The sequence below is a fragment of the Mobula hypostoma genome, chromosome 20 (assembly GCF_963921235.1).
Source record: "Mobula hypostoma chromosome 20, sMobHyp1.1, whole genome shotgun sequence".
Taxonomy (NCBI): domain Eukaryota; kingdom Metazoa; phylum Chordata; class Chondrichthyes; order Myliobatiformes; family Myliobatidae; genus Mobula; species Mobula hypostoma.
In genome coordinates, this window is record NC_086116.1 from 49,347,434 (window position 1) to 49,365,011 (window position 17,578).

At 41.4% G+C, this 17,578-nt stretch overlaps 1 protein-coding gene across 1 annotated transcript in view; it reads right to left on the reverse strand.

The window, feature by feature from the left end:
- Positions 1 to 17,578, reverse strand: part of reln (reelin) — a 329,082-nt gene that overhangs the window by 246,108 nt on the left and 65,396 nt on the right. The window contains exon 4 of the mRNA XM_063072853.1: positions 6,420 to 6,555. Within this exon, the coding sequence (XP_062928923.1) occupies positions 6,420 to 6,555 (136 nt within the window). The remainder of the gene's footprint in view (positions 1 to 6,419; positions 6,556 to 17,578) is intronic.

Below are 17,578 nucleotides of genomic sequence, written 5' to 3' on the forward strand. Positions count from 1 at the left end.
CACCAGAAATTCAACTGGACCAGCCACGCAGGTGCCTTGGTTACAGATGAGAAGTGAGATAACCTGCAGTGGATAACATTACCGACACCCTGAACCCTTTCCATCATTTACAAGGCATATGTCAGAATTTGATGGAACACTTTCCACTTGCCTGGATGAGTAAAGCACCAAAAGCTCTCAAGAAGCTTTTATAACACCACCTGGGTCAAAGCAGCCCACCTATTAGGCACCTCAATCACCACCTCAAACATTAATTTGCTCTGCCACCAGTGCACACTGGCTGTAGTATGTACAATCTACAAAAGGAACTGCATTTGCCCGGGTTACTTAATTAACACCTCCTCCGCCAAGGAGAACAAAGAGCAGCAGGGAATACCACTGCCAGCAAGACACCTTTTAAGTCACACACCAATCTGACTTGGACACATATTGGCAGCTCTTCATTGTCACGGTGTCTAAATCCTTTCCAACAGCACAGTGGAAGTACCTTCAGCAAAAGAATGGCAGTTGCTTGTGAAGCATACTCAAGGGCAAAGAGAAATGAGAAGTGATTGCTGGTCTTGTCAGTGACAGTCCAATTCCCACCCACCCCACAAAAAATATCAATAAGAATAATGCTGTAGTTATAGGTGAGAAAGTTACATGGTGTTTTTGAGTAAATACATCTCCTTTAAGAATGAACAGTGGATACAAATAGCAATTACACTGCATATCTGCATGTGCTCCTTTCACCATCTTATGAAGAAAATTGGTTATAGGACCCTGATAGTGTTTTATAGCTTGATGAGTTATTATTATATTTTCACTTTTCCTTTAACTTTGTAAAATTTGAGTCCAAGTTAATAACGAAAGCAGTGTTTAAATTGGCACAGTTATCACAATAGATAGCTGTTTCAAGGACTAAAAAATAGTCAATGAGTGGTTTTTGTAAAATACCAACAGCAATTTATTTTAATCTTCCACAAAATACACTTAAAGTATCAAACTGTTTGGCTGGCTTTAGTCCAAATATCTCCCTGTGATGGCTGCAGCACATTAAATAACTCACAAAAATTTAAGGTACTCTAACTGTCTGAAGAGAATGTACAGCTTATTCACACACAAAAAAAACATGAGATGTGAACATGTCTGTCATAGATAACGCAGCCCTTCTTGTTACTTTCCTGTACTTCACTGTTTTTTCTCTGTTGTTAAACGTCTAAACTGTTTAGTACCTGCCAGGAAGCTTTAGGTGTTGAGAAACTATTTAAAATAAATGACTGAACACTGAATATCCTCCCCTGAGCTGCAGATTTTGTTTTCTCTCTGAACAGGTAATATGTCCCAGTCTCTCCAGAATTCGGTTCATTGCTCTTTTTCACTTCGGTGGAATTCGTCATTGTGCTGTTTTCCCTGTATTGAGGATCTAACATACAATTGTGATTATGTTGATTGTACATTTGTTTACAGGGACTGTTACAAGGCCCAGTCAAATTGAAAAATCCAGTTGATGAATTTGCATTGCTGTTTTTTATCTGTCTAGGACGTTGGCATGGCTAGCGAGACCAACATACACTGATCAGTTCCAATTCCGCTTTCTAGACCAATTCAGAGAGCAATAGAGAGAAACTGAATAGGTGGGTCTGGTATCATGTATAGCCAAGGGTATTGACAAAACATTACATTTGTCCTTAAACATGTTTATGGATTATTGGGAATTAGAAGATGGTCTGTGTCCTATTCTTGTGCATGCCATGATAGATAGACTAAATAAGGTAAAACTGGTGGATTCCCTTTCCGGGATGATGCTAGTGGACCAGATAGGAAGATAACAACAATCTGATCATTTCATGGCAACCATTATTGAAATGATTTACTCCAGATACATTTTAATTTATCTAAACTGTTTGCATTGGGATTTGACCTTATTTGTCTCTAGTCCAATAGTCAGTGATATAATCACTATGCTACCATGCCCCTGAGACAAGACACCAGATTGGTTTTTTTGAAAAAAAAAGAAAAGGAAGCTGAATTAAATCCAAAAGGTCAAAAGAGGTGATGTCAGATTTGGATTTTAAAAGATTTGAAAATACATAAAGAAGCAAATACTGAAGAATAAATTTATTAACTGGAATTCCCTGTGATAGTTTGTTTCTCCATGATGTCTTCAGAATCAGGTTTCATAACACTAGTGTACGTCGTGAATTTTTTTGCTTTGCAACAGCAATACATAGTGATAAAACTATCATTATAATAAAAAGTATATATATAAAAAATTAAATAGGTACTGAGGTAGTGTTCATGGTTTCACTGCCCATTCTGAAATCTGATGGCAGAGGGGAAGAATCTGTTCCTGAAACATGCATGCGTGCCTTCAGGCTCCAGTACCTCATTGACAGTGGCGATAAGAAGGGGGCATGTCCTGCGTGATGTCGGACCCCAGCTAGATCCTCAGAGATATTGACACCCAGAAACTTGAAACTGCTTGCTGAGTGAGGACTGGTGTATTCCCTTGCTTTCCCTTTCCTGAAGTCCACTATCAGTTCCTTGGTCTTACTGAAGATGAGTGGAAGGTTGTTGTTGCAACACCACTCAACCAGTTGATCCATCTCACTCCTGTACACCTCCTCATCACCATCTGTAATTCTGCCAACAATAGTTGAATCATCGGCAAATTTATAGATGGTGTTCCCTCCCTCGTGGGTGTAGAGACAGTCGAGGGATTTATTATTAAAGTCACCACATACCGCTAAGCACACATCCTTGAGGTGCGCCAGCGTTGATTATCAGTGAGGTGGGGATATTATTTCTGATCTTTACAGACTGTGGCCTCCCAGTGAGGAAATCAAGAATCTAGTTGCAGAGGGAGGTGCAGAGCCCCAGGTTTCGGAGCTTGTTGATTAGACCAGAGGATATGATTGTGTTGAACTCTGAGCTAGTCAATAAACAGCAGACTGATATAGGTATTACTATTGTCCAGGTGATCCACGGCTGAGGAAAGCCAGTGAGATTGCATCTACTCTAGACCTATCATGGTGATAGGCGAACTGCAGTGGGTCTCGGTCCTTGCTTTGGCAGGTGTTGGTTCCAGGCATGACTAATCTCTCAGAGCACTTCAGCACAGTAGATGTGAGTGTCACCGAACGATAGTTGTTGAGGCAGCTCACCCTGCACTTCCTCGGCACTGGTATGACTATCATCCTTTTGAAGCAGACGGGAACTTCTGACTGCAGTAGTGGAAGGTTGAAGATGTTCTTAAACACTCCTGTCAGTTGATTGGCACAAGTTTTCAGAGCCTTACCAGGTACACCATCAGGGCCTGATGCCTTACAAGAGTTCACCCTCTTGAAAGACGTTTTGATGTCAACGTCTGAGACAGAGATCACAGGGTTACCAGATGCTGCACAGGTGGAGTTTTATTCTCCCTTTTACAGTGTGCTGAAAAGGTATTGAGGTCATTTGGGAGCGAAGTATCCCATCCATTCATGATATTAGGTTTCACTTGGTAGGAGGAAATGGCCTGCAAACGGTGCCAGAGTTCACGTGCATCCGATCCCATCTCTAACCTCAATCAGGCTTGTTTTCTCATCCTTAAAATAGTCTTCCGTAGGTTGTACCTGTACCTCTTGTATCCTGGATCACCAGTCTTGAGAGCCACAGATCTAGCCCTCAGCAGACTATGAATCTCCTAGCCGATCAAAGGCTTGTGGTTTGGGTATGTCCAGTACGTTCTCGAAGACACATAATCATCCACACAGGTCCTGATGAAGTCAAGACAAATGTGCTCTACTAGCACAGGACATCCAAACTCACCATCAAGCTTCAGGACCTGTACCTCTGTATGTAACTGATACCTGACCCTGTCATTGGCAAACCTCAGTCGGTGAGGATTGATGACATCTCCTTCTCACTCAGGTGCATCTCAAGGCTGCATGCTTAGCCCTTGTTCTACTCTCTGTACACACAAAGCTGAACACAGTACCAGTGCCATCTTCAGATTCGCTGACACCACTCCTGTTGTTGGACAAATCACAGGTGGCGGCGAGTCAGCAAGAAAGGACACACCAAGTTGAGTGGTGCTGCAAGAACAACATCTTGCTCAACGCCAGCAAAGTGAAGAGCAGATTGTCGACTTCGGGAAAGGGGAGGGAGGGTGAACGTGAGCCAGACTGCACTGGGGAATCAGCAGTGGAGAGAGTCAGCAGCTCAAAATGTTCTATTCTAATTGTGTTGCAATCTTGTAAAATTGTGCATAATTTATGATTAATTTGTGAAGGTTATGTATCTGTAGAATTGTGCCTGTGATGTGGCTGCGAGTTTACATGTACGTTCTTGTGTGGATAACAATAAACTCCACTTTGACTTGGAAACGGACTACAGTTTTTGAGCAGTGTGCTTTAGGAGAGGAGAACAGAATGGACTTCAGATAGGGTGGGGAGCTGTGGTGAAGGAGCATCATTTTGCACCCTTTTGCATTTTCTAACATTCTACAGAGTCTAACTGTACAATGTAAATAATCTGCATTTTAACTAATTATCCAAGGTTATCATAGTTGCCATACAATGAAGAGTGAAGCTGAGTCCACACTAGGGCTCCGAACAAAGAATATGCATACTGCTGATAGCATGTAGGCTCTCATGAGGCTTTGTGTTAATTGTTTTTCTTTTCTTTTTCCTGATCATTGCTGCTGCCAGTAACTCTCCCAAAGACAAATGCTATAATCTGAGGGTATAAAGCATCTTGGAAGGTACACTGGGCATTCATAAACTCCAGGAAATATAGTGCCCCGTCCACCGGTATCTAGCACCTGTAGACAGAATTGAATGAAGCTCTTTTTGGTAAATGATTCATATTTGTATAGTTCACCTCTCAATAGTAGCTACAGGTGAATGCCAGTGGCTGACCAAACCGTTGTAATCCTTCAACATCTATCTAATCACAATGTGTCATTTTTATATAGTACTTTGTGGAAGGAGGCTAAACCTCATAGACTTCCCCTGCTAAAGTACCACCACAATTTTGATATGATGGCTGTCTAATTGCTTCAGAGGCTGGATCATTTCTAGCAATATTTTTTTTTACTTACACCTCTTCTGGTAATCCACTTCTTCACATTTTTTTTTCATTCCCTACCCCACATGTATATTCAATCTCCATGCTGCCACAGATCTTCGCTTTGTTCTCCCACTCATCGCATTCCCCAGCTCACCACCTTATCTATATGTTGAAACTTGTCTTATTTCTAATTTTTTTTCAGCTCTAATGAAGAATGAAGCTCGATGACCGAGCTGTATCACACTGATTCTGATCCACACCAGGAAGCTGCGGTCTCCCCCAGTGGTCGCTGAGTAGTCCCGCACTCCTGTCAACCACATCAGACTTTTGGCTGCACCTAGTCCACAGGCTGAATGAATTAAGGTCAAACTTACAGACCACACTGATAAACTGACCATTCATGTTGTCTTCTATGCAGAAATAGGTGGCTATGAAACGATGAAACGAGCTGCTGTGCACTCTGCAACAATCTTTCATTTCTCCATCAAACCCTCAGCTACTTATCAATGGTTTTTGGACTTGCTAATTCAGTTTCCATCACCACAGATCCTACCTGGCCTGCTGAGTATTCCCAAAGTAATCTTGTTTTTAAATCAAAAATAGCAAGCTGGCATTTCAAGTTTAAACACTGGGCTTTATTTACATCCATCAGCTCCTAATACTTTGTCTTTCTACCTTAAAAAATTTTACCTTAATCGATTGAAATATCTTTTTTCCCCTTTCTAAAGCATTGCAAAATTTTATTCTTCCTATCGTTAAACTCAATTTTATAACTTTATCTTCACCAAATAAAATATTACGTAGTCATGTCTTCTGTTCTCTCCTCTCACAATATATATATTATACACGCACACATATACATATATATACATACATATGCATATATATATATCTATGCATATTATATGTGTGTGTGTGTGCATGTGCGTGTATATAAGGTAGAAGGAGATGAGTTATACAGCTCTCGTTACATGCACCTACAGTTCAACTGTTTGAGTGACAATGCAGAAATTTTTAAGTTAATAACTCATCTCCTTCTACCTTGGGCCATGAACTTATCAATCACTCCTGCTGTGGACCACTTTCTGGAGGTCCAAGACTCCGACTTCTACAAAGAAGGGATCTGTATGCTCCATGACCGCTGGACTAAGTGTGTAAATGTAGGAGGGGACTATATTGAAAAATAAATGTGCGAAGGTTTTCTAAAATTGACTCCTTCTACCTTAGGCCACGAACATACCAATCACCCCTCGTATGGCTCCCAGAAAATAGAGCAACTAATTATAACTTAATGATTTAGTGTCAGAATCAGTCTTGCAGTCAAGCCATTTCAACGTTTACCAATTTGCCCTCTCTAGCACACACAACATCAAGGGTTTACTCACATGAAGTTCACACAGCCTGTGCCCGCAGGTGGAGCAATCCAGACGAAGCTGAGGTTGGTCTGTGGAAGGTGGCTGACGTGCGATGCCACAACACTGCACATGAACTGGGATCCAAAGGGTTGATCAGACATGAACCCTGTAACAGCAGAAAGCGCATCAGACAATGTCAATAAGGAACTCTGACAAAAAAAAGTCACTATCCCGAAATATTAACCTCTTTTCTCTTTGCACATATATTGCCTGACCTGCAGAGTATTTCTTGTTGTATTTAAGTGGCTCATTTGCACTGATGATTTCTTGTACACGTACTGGATAGCTCTTTAGAATTGAGATTTCATTGCTTTAATAAAAGTAAAGGTCCCCACTGTGATGGGTTAAGGTCACAACATCACATTCCACCTGCCACATGGTAACTTTGTTTCTGCAAAGTATGAGGTTTTTTAAATTGTGGAGGCTAAGCAGACTGTTAACTGAGAATCCAGTCAGGACGCCAGATGTTTTTTCTCAATTTAGTGTTTAATTTGGCAAAGTCAGCTAGGATAAAAAAAACGACTGATCACAGCAATGTGCAAGATGTTCTTTTTAGGATACCATTACCTTTGCTGAATTACAAATGTGTTTTAAAACTGGTAGTAACTTTCCACAGCTCAGCACCAACAGCCCCGTGCACACAGAGAAAGGTTTATCCACCTATGACTCTTTTGTTGCTTGCTAGATGTCACACAGTTCTTGTGACATCTCACTCACCACTTCAATCTGCTTGCCTCCAATCTCAGAAAAGCTCCAGCTACAGGCCCCTCAACGCAGCCAAAATATGTTTCCGTGCTCAGCAACATGTCACCATATGCTTTGGTGTCTTTGGTGTTTGTGAATGAAGCAGAGTGTGAGGTTTCATGTTCCAAGAAAGCGTCTTAAGCAACACATTTTAAATAAGCTGACTGATTTTTTACAATATGTCAGCCATATGTTTTAGTGTCATTGTAGATAATATAATTGAAACCCACAGTTTTTAGGGAGGTGTGTGTGCATGTGTTCTGCAGGTGATATGAGTGAATGGGTATATGTGGTGCAGGTGGTGTTTGTACAGGCTGCTTGTGCCTGGAGTTAATAGGAAATGTGTATGGTACAGGTGTTATATGGCACTACATATAGGGTGTATGATATAAGTGTGTATGTGTGTGTGGACATATGGCACGTATAGGGTATATGTGGAGCAAATGTGCACCTGTGATAGCTATGGGAAATTTTGTGGTGTAATTGCCACGTGCCTGCTCTCTGTACAAGGTGCCTGTGACATATAGTCAATGTGTTTATGACGATGGTGTGGTATGCACGGTGTGCATGTGATGTAGTATATACTGTATATGAAAAACTCCAACAGTTGTGCAGTAAGAAGTTATTATTCTCTTGCACTCCTGCCACCACTCAAAACAAGCACACCTTCTATGTATTTTCTCCGATACAGTCTAAGGTATACTTAATGCTGGACCTCATACCGCCTTCATAAGAAAAAAATACAAGTAAAAGGAAGTTGAAAGCAAATGGGGAAAAAAGAGAAACATCAGAGGTAAAGAGAAATAGCAACACAAAGAGATTATAAACTGATAACTAGTTTGCAACCCAACCCCTGTTATGATCTGGGGCGACACATCAGATACTGTTTTAAAAAAATGTGAATACTTATGACAACTTTTCCAAAGTATTTATTTGGTGATGAAATTCTTTGATATTTCTTTGGGTGCAAAAGGTGCTTTAAAAATACAAATGTGCTCCTACTTTGAATAAAACTATGAGCAACACAACACAAAGAAATGTCCTGGAATAATTTTTGAAATTCTTCTCAACCACCATGCTGTTTCTTCTTCTGGAAAGTTATGAGATAAGCATGTGAAAGATTATAACTATTGCACCATAAGTGCTCTAACAAGACGTTCAATTTGAGAATTCTTTACTGAGAAGATAAACTTTATGACTTATGGAAATTTCTAAACCATCACAATACTGACAACACTCATTATATTCAAGTTAACTACATTATATCAATTAATTGTGCTGGCTCCAAATGTGGGAAATAGGTAAAATAATCTGTAAATAATCCTGCTGAAGGGTCTCGGCCTGAAACGTCGACTGTACTCTTTTCCATAGATGCTGCCTGGCCTGCTGAGTTCCTTCAGCATTTGCTGTGTGTTGCTCGGATTTCCCGCATCTGCAGATTTTCTCTTATTTGTAAACTCTTCACTGTCTGTTTCTGCAAATCTGAACCATCTACATTTTTATCTTCTCGTGTTAATGTAATGGATTTAAAAATATATTTTTTTCCACAGATAATTCTTTTTAACTAGTTGGTTGCCCTTTGTAAATATTGCAGCTAAATGGGTTGTTCAAAATAGATGATGAAAATAGGGACAGGAATAGGGCACTTAGCCATTGCCATTGACTAAGATCGTGCCTGACCTGTGGTCTAAGTCTATGCACCGTCTTTTCTCAATAACATACTAATAAGGAACAAGAGTAGGCCACCTTTCTCTTTCAGCCTGATTTGCCATTCATGATGAACATGGCTGACTACAACCTCATCACCATTTTCCTACACCAACCCAATATCTCTATTGTCCTTTAATATCCAAAAATCCAACCATCTATCTCTAATTGAAGACCGAGCCTCCATGGTAACAGAGTAATACAGCATGGAAACAGGCCCTTCATCCCAACTCACCTATGACATCTAAGATGCCCATCTAAGCTCACCCTAGTTGCCCACGTTTGGCCCACATCCCTCTCCATCTGCCATGCCAAGAGTCTTTTTAATATTTTTATTGTACCTGACTCAACTACCTCCTTTAGCAGCTCATTCTGTAAGTGAATGGCCTGTCTCCAAAACATAACATTTTCTCAGTTCTTGATACCGCTAATGGATTTTGGGGGCTCCCTTTAGCACCTGAGTATCAAGACCAATTTGCCTTCACCCTGGGTGGGCCACAGTATACGTGGACCAGACTCCCACAGGGATTCCACAATTGCCTAGACAGTTTTCATAAGGTCGTGGTGCAGACTTTGGAAAGCTCAATCTAACACCCAACCAGTTGACCACCTTACTATCTTTAGATGATCTACTAATCGCTTCAGAAGATGAAGCAGGTCATTTAGGGGGTGGTAGCCAGTGTTTTAGAGATACTGCAAGGCGAGGGGTTTAAGATCAGTCCACACAAGGCTCAGACAGGAATGCAAACTGGACAGTACCTAGGCCATACAATTTCCTCAGGGAGGAAGGACATATCAGATGACAGACATTCTGCAATCAGCACCATGCCTCGCCCAGTGAAGGTAAAGGGAGTAAGGAGGGTAATGAGTCTATTCAATTACTGCCGTAATTTTATACCAGGGTTCTCAGCACTAGTGGCCCCGATACAGGCCTTGATTAAAGGAGAGAAGCCCCCTCTGGAGGAAATAAGATGAGGAAGAGGCTTTTACAGATCAAGAAAGCCCTGGTCTCAGTCCCTGCACTAGCGTTACCAGATGTGGCTTGCCCCTTTCACCAACACCGCAGCAATGAGGGAGGGCATTACGATGCAGTGGTGGTGAAGGGCCACGGGGACACAAGAAGACCAGCGGCACATCATTCAACAAAATAGACACTCATTGTAGCAGGACTTCCCCGCTGCACAGCAGCTTTACATTGCACAGTGTGGGCAGTGCAAGTAAGTGAACCTGTTGTGATGATGGAACAACTCATGCTACACACCCTCCATGCCACTGTACAGCTCCTGAACACAGGGAGGATGACAGCAGTCACTGACAGCATGGGAGGCAGTTCTCATCCCCAAAGTCAAGTCAGTGACAATAGTAAGGGACACAGGAATGAACTACGCAAGCACCATCCTGACAGACAGGGAGGGACATGAGTGCCAAATGGAAATAGAGCAGGAGGAAGATATCAGTGTAAGAGAAACACCTCTGGAAGGAGAAACGGAGGAAACGGAGTCTCAGAGGTACATAGATGGGAAGCCATGGACTGGATGGGCTGTGGTGAGGGAAACAGGGGGCGAATTAGCTGAGGGAGCACTCCCAGGGGATTGCTCAGTCAGATGGTGGAACTGGTGGCTGATGGCCCTGAATGAAGCACTGCACTACAATAAGAGCAAATGAGTGTGTGTACGTGTGTGTGTGTGTATATATATATATATATATATATATATATGGTCAACTGAAGTTAAACCCAGTTAAAATAGAAGAGGACCTGTATAAACCCCATAAACAATATCCTATAAAAGAAGATGCACTGACAGCTGTTCTGAGTATAGTAAATGAACTAGAACACCAGGGGATACTAAGAGAGATTACGCCAGCCACTAACCAAGTTTCCTCTCAGGTGTGCGCGTATGCGCGTGCACACATCTTTTGTTACCAGCACATAAAGGAATTTAAACTGCGCTCAAAGGGTTGGCATGTTAAGTATATTCCACGAGTGTACACAATCGCATTTCCTTTTCCGGTTTCTGACGCAGGTGGTGTTGACAATGTGGAGATGGCGATGATTTGTCTACAGATTTTAGAAATGGCTTATTTGTACAGTTTTTAATTTAAGAAGTTATTGATTCACTATGTTGTTTTCCAAAGAAGCAAAGGACATGAAGCGCAAAAGAACTGCTAGTTTATTTAAAGCAGAAAGGCTTAATGAAACAGTAGAAAATGCTGCACCAAAAGCTCATGAGGTTAGGAACTTGCAGCTATAAGAAATTTTATGCACAGTACAGAAAGTGGTGTTACCTGTGTGCATTGTCGCGATGAAAAATTGCTGGAGAATTTGCAAGTGGGAAGAAGTGGAGTGGTATTTGGAAACTTGACTTTTTAAAGCATTATTAATTAAACAAAAACACATATTGATGGTGTGCAAAAGCTCCAGTGAGAAAATCCTTCATGACCCATGTTACGTACCCTGTAACTGGGTCGTCAAACCAGCAGAAATGGACCACTTAGTTGGAGTCTGGAACTAAGAAAGTTTTATTAAAGAAATAAGTAACACAGTACTCTAATCATAAGGATATAAATGCAACAGGTTAGCAATGATAAAACACACATGTACACAGAACTAGGATAATAGGATCAATCAAGCTCTATCGCAGTCTAGGTGTAAAATGATCAGTCTCAAGTGACGCAGAGTTCAGTTCAGTTCGCAGTAATCGCTGCTGTGCCATGGGGGGGAGGGGAAGAGAGGGGGGTAGGGGAAGAGAGAGAGAGAGAGAGAGAGAGAGAGAGAGAGAGAAAGAAAGAGAAAGAAAATGATGATATTCAAATCGGATTCAAACAGACCTTTGATATTCCTCACAGTTAGCTATTGGCCGAGCCCTTTGTAATGTCTTCTGAGGTCACCAACTGTGACCCCTCCGTTCCGGATACGATCGTTCTTCGGCAGTGAACCCGACATCCAGGCAAGGGCGGACACACACACCAGGTTCCCGCCGATCGTACCTTTCCACCCTGTGCGTCTATGGTCGGTCCCGCGACCAGACCCCCAAAACTTCCACCAACTTGTTGGGGGGGGAGCACAACGCACTTCCAGGGTCTCGTTATCTCGTGGTGTCGTGGTGTGTCTTGCCTTAGCGAACCTGTTCCTTTTATCCCCCTGCTGGGGTATCGCCTGTCCAGCAAACTTCAAACAGTTCAGGTTCAAAGCAACCGGTCTGACAATACTCGGAACTGTGTCTCTTTTCGTTAATCTCTCTCGTCTCTCATTAACATTTGGAATGTTTCTCTCTTTGTCTCTCTTATCAGCATCAATCTTCTGATAACTTGGTCTTTTGTCACACCCACTACAGGTCTGCTATGTATGTTTTGTGAGAGAGCAGATGAACGAGAACGAAAACAATCAAACCCAGAGGAGACCAACGTACTTATTGACAGTGCTTTGCTAGCTGTTAGAATGAATACCTTATATATAAAATTCAGGTCGCACATGTTGTCACTGGGCAAAAAATTGCGCAGCACAAGATTTTTGCGCACATCGGTCTTTACAAATTAAGGCTGATTTATACTTGTGTGTCAACTTGACGCCGTAAGTACGGCGTTGCCACGAACCCTACACAGAGCCTACGCGGATCCCTACGCCGTAGCCTGACGTGCAGCTCTCCCAAAATGTAACTATGCGTCACAGCAACGCAAACCGCAACAACTGTGATTGGTCCGCCTGGTAGCATCGGATTTCCTCCTACGCCGCAATAGCTTCCCATTGGGCGACTGAAGGGCAGGGAAGGAACTCTGGCTGCAATGCTTTCCATAAAGCTTTACAGACCTCCAAAATTATGGAGGACACATTTAGCTTTTACAAAAAAAGACACTCGCTTTAAACTTGTTTACCCCAAGAAAGACTACCCTGACCATGAAGCCTTGCACGGGCAGATGTGTGCACATGCATGACGTGCCCAAATTGCAGAGCGATGCAGACACACCAACGTACAAGTATAAATGCTCACAACGCGCGTAGGCCACTTGCGTAGATTACAGTGTCCAGTTGACGCACAAGTATAAATCAGCCTTAAGAGGGAACATTGCCACTAACTTGCCTGTATGGCTAGTAAAGAAGCCTAATGGCTCATTTTGTTAACAATAGACGATACCACTCTTAATAAGACTATGCAGACACTGCATACTCGACGAGCATCCTAATGTTACGACTGTGAACGAAGTTACCAAACAGACACAGTTGGTCGATCTAAAAGTCTTTATTTGGGACACACATGAACTGACAGCCATTGGAGTCACTCAAGAGCGAGGCTCCCCGATCCAACATTACAGCACATTTTTATATGTTAAAGAACAAAGGTAAAAGGACGATTTCTATAGTTATAATACCCTCATAATAATACTTCTGAATTGCATGTAAGTTTCCAAATTCCTGGGTCTTCCCACAACACACCCAAAATGAGTGTTAATTACTGTGGTCTCTGGGTCATACTTATGTAATGGGGTGTTGATTACATTTATGCCTGTGCAGACATCTCAGGTCGATGGGGTGTTGATTGCATTCATGCCTGGGCCGACATCTCAGTCAATTGGATGTCTCCTGGTCTGCAATTTAGTCTAAGATGCAGCTTCAGAAAGAACATTGTTCTGAGCTGCGTTTTAAATTAAATCTACATTCCATATTCAGATCTGAAGGTTGGTTGCTGTTGAATTTAATACTTGCTATATACCCTAACTCCAGAATACACCCTAACATGACTAGCCAAGTGTCTTTATTGTACCTGACTCAATTAGCTCCCCTAGCAGCTCATTCCATGAATTCACCAACCTCTACATGAAGTTGGCCTTCAGATCCCTTTAAATTTTTCCCTCTCACCCTAAATCTTTACCTAGTTTTCGATACCCATTCCCTCATGATTTATACATTTCTGTAAGGTGTTGGCACGTGGCCAAGTGGTTAAGGTGTTGGTCTAGTGATCTGAAGGTTGCTAGTTCAAGCCTCAGCTGAGGCAGTGCGTTGTGTCCTTGAGCAAGGCACTTAACCACACATTGCTCTGTGATGACACTGGTGCCAAGCTGTATCGGTCCTAGTGCCCTTCCCTTGGACTACATCAGTGGCATGGAGAGGGGAGACTTGCAGCATGGGCAGCTGCCGGTCTTCCATACAACCTTACCCAGGCCTGCGCCCTGGAAACCTTCCAAGGCGCAAATCCATGGTCTCACAAGACTAACGGATGCCTATGAAATGTAAGGTGGTCACCCCTCACTCTCCTACACTTCAATGAATAAAGCCCCAGTCTGCTCAATCTCTCCCATAACTCAGGCCCCCAAATCCTGGTAACTTCCTGGAAATCTACTTTGCACTCTTTCCAGTTTCATGCAATATTTCCTATAATCAAGGGGCCTCAAAACAGGGTAATGTTTACCCTGGGTAAACATAAACAGGGTAATCAAAAACTGCATAGTCCTCCTGAGGTCGATCATTTCAAAGATTCACCATACTCTAAGTCGGGGGTTCCAAAACTTCTTTATGCCATGGACCAATACCATTAAGTAAGAAGTCCGTGTACCCTAAGTTGGGAAGCCCCGTCCTAAGTAAATAAAATATCTCCTCTTTTCAACATGAAATTGTCTACAGAGGATATAGGTCAGTTGAAAAGCTGGACAGAGATTTGGCATATGGAATTCAATCTGACAAATGCAAAATGATGCACTTTAGCAATTTTAAAATCAGTAGGACATATACAGTAAATGGTAGGTCACTACAGAAAGCTGATGAACAGAGGGTCCTTGGAATTTAAGACTAAAAGTTCCCTAAAAGTGGCAACGTACTGTAGGCAAATAGGCTAGTGAAGAAGGCATCTGATATTCTCACTTCATTGGTCAAGACATAAAGGATAGAAGTTGGCGGGGTACGCTATGTTGCAACTTTACAAAACACTTGTTAGATTGCACTTTGAAATATTGTTTGCTGTTCTGGTTGTCTCATCATCAGAAGTGGGTTTATATTGGAGAGAATGCAGAGAAAATTCATCAGAATATTAATGAATTGGTGGATTTTAGTTTTGGGACTTGTTTTCCCTGTAGAGGAGGGGAAGGCTGAGGAGTGACCTGACAGAGATATATAACATTTTAAGAGGCATACGAAGGGTGGACAATCAGAATTTTTATCCATGCTAGGGGTATCAGAAATAAAAGGGTATAGATTTAATATGAGAGGAAGGAGTTTCAAAGGGGATTTGAAGAGAAAGCTTTCTTTGCACAAGAAGTGGTTGATTTCTGGAATTTGCAGCTACAGAAGATGGTAGAATCAGACGGTGGGATCACAAAGAGACATTTAGACCGACACTTGCATAGACAAGGCAAAGAAGGACATCATATAGGCAAATGAGATTAGTGTAGATGGGCACAAAGGTTCGCAAGAACGTTGCGGGCAAAAGGGCCCATTTCTGTGCGGCACAACTCCATGAAAAAGTGTCAAAGTTCTTTACAGCCAAATAACTTCTATTGAAGTAGTCACTTTTTATAACACAAAAAGCACAGTGGTCTATTTTTGTAGAGTAAGCTCTCCCGAACAGTGATGCATCAGTGAACTTTGCATTTGAGGGATAAATGTTGGCCAGGATACCCGGTACTTGCAATAATGAAATTGTACCCTTTTTGTCCACCCTAAAGAATAGAAATGATTTTACTTTAACCTTTAAATCTACAAAAGAACACCTCTGACAGTGCAAAACACTTTCAGTGCTGCGGTGAAGCATCAGTCTAAAAGCTTGCGTGGGACGTGAGTCCAGAGATCCTAAGTGGGAGGATACCTGCTACCAATTAAGCCTTGGCACACACTCCAGTAAATAAACCAAACGAAAGGATGAAAACACATTTTGTATTTTATATATAGTTTGGTTAAAGATAAAATAATTTAACATTTGCTCGAGGGACTGACCATTAGCATTAATATCAGTATATGTGTCCCTGTTGTACACAACTAATCTTTTTTTGAATAACAATTGCAGTGTACAGCTGCTGCAAATGATAAGCATGGACAGATCCTCTTATCAATGGAATGCAGATACAGTACAAGAATGGACTGGATTAGTCGTCTGGGAATTAAAAAGTTACTGAGTACGGGTATCTTTTAAAAGGAATTAATTTACATAGAATAATGAGAGAACTGCTTGGGGTCAAAGGCTGGGAATCTCCAAACAGTTGCCTCCTCCCTCCCTGTTCTTGCTTTTTCTGGAAGCTCATTAATAAAGTTGGTTATCTTGTGGGAAGCAGCATAAACTAAATATTCAAAAGCGAAAGATGGGATGGCACCACATAATTATCTGGGACATCCTGGAACAGAAAAGGAAACAGATCTTCACTGACTGGGTGCATGACTTGCAGGCAACATTCAGGTCAAGCTGATTACCAGCTCTGGAAGTCTTCCTGCTTTTTATCATAGACCTCCAAAAGTTTACAGAAAGACATTTTATAAGAACAATCTCTCTCTCATTCTTTCTAATTACCTGCACATATATTTACACAGCTGAAATGTTTGAGTCATTCTGGTGTAGCACTAGGAAAGATTCAAATGGTTGTAGGCTCTCACTTAAATCTCTGATCCAGTCTCAATCAGAAATTAGTATTTCCAGGTGGACAGACTTTGCCAAAGATTTATCGCAAAGGTTTTCACTTGAATAAAATACACTGTGCGAGTAAAATCAGACCTCCTGGTACAAAATCAAGGTATAACCAAAAATGGAAATTACAACTTACATTTATAAAAGCATCTTCCATGTGCTGCTACACATCAAAAACATTTTAGATGCTTTAAGAATAGAAAAGGCATTAGAAGTTCCTTTTTTAAGGATGTCCTATAGAGCTTTATAACTAATTAATTACCTTCCTAAAATGCAGCAGCCAGTTTAATCCACCAAGGACTGGTCTGATCTGGTCTCACCCATAATCATGGCTGGGGTAGTATGAGAGATTTCAGTAGACTTGGGCAAGCAGAGGGAAAATAATACCAGCTAAAGTACCAATTTCCAGACTATTTGGGTGTTAGTAGTCTAAAAAAAATTGCGAGTCATATTTGACATTGCTCTACAGATATAAGTGTGTTGATAGTGGTTTATATGGAAAGGTAAGCCGGTGAACTTCACAAAACAAAGGGATAAAGCCACAAGGTGTTTCAACTACTGTAGTAATGAATATGGAGAAAGAATAGTCAGCATTTTAAATAGAAGAGACATTAATGATAGCATCTGCAAGAGAAGAAAAATAGGAGACATGAGTGATTGAGCTGATCGATCAATAGCTATACCACATTGGAGATGTGTTAACTGATTAGTTTTTAGTTCGTTTTAATAGATGAGTTTGATGTACTGTTTTGGTCAATGAAGTAAATGACTGAAGTGATTACCATGAATTAAATTCCTGATGGTTCAGTAAGTGCAATGCTCCTGGCAAAGCGCAGCAAAAATGTAATTGGTACAAGTTCAAAACAAACACATTAGTGTGAGCATTTTGCAAGACTGACACTGCACCAGAATGCAAGATGATTGGTTAATTGAAGGGAAACTGACCCTACAGAGCCCACATGATCTTGGAATTAAGTTGCTATGTCACAACTGGGAGGAAACAGGTATTTTCTAGGTAATATGCATGACTTTGACAATGTAATGTTCCCAGATTTCTTCTTCTAAGTGTCATCC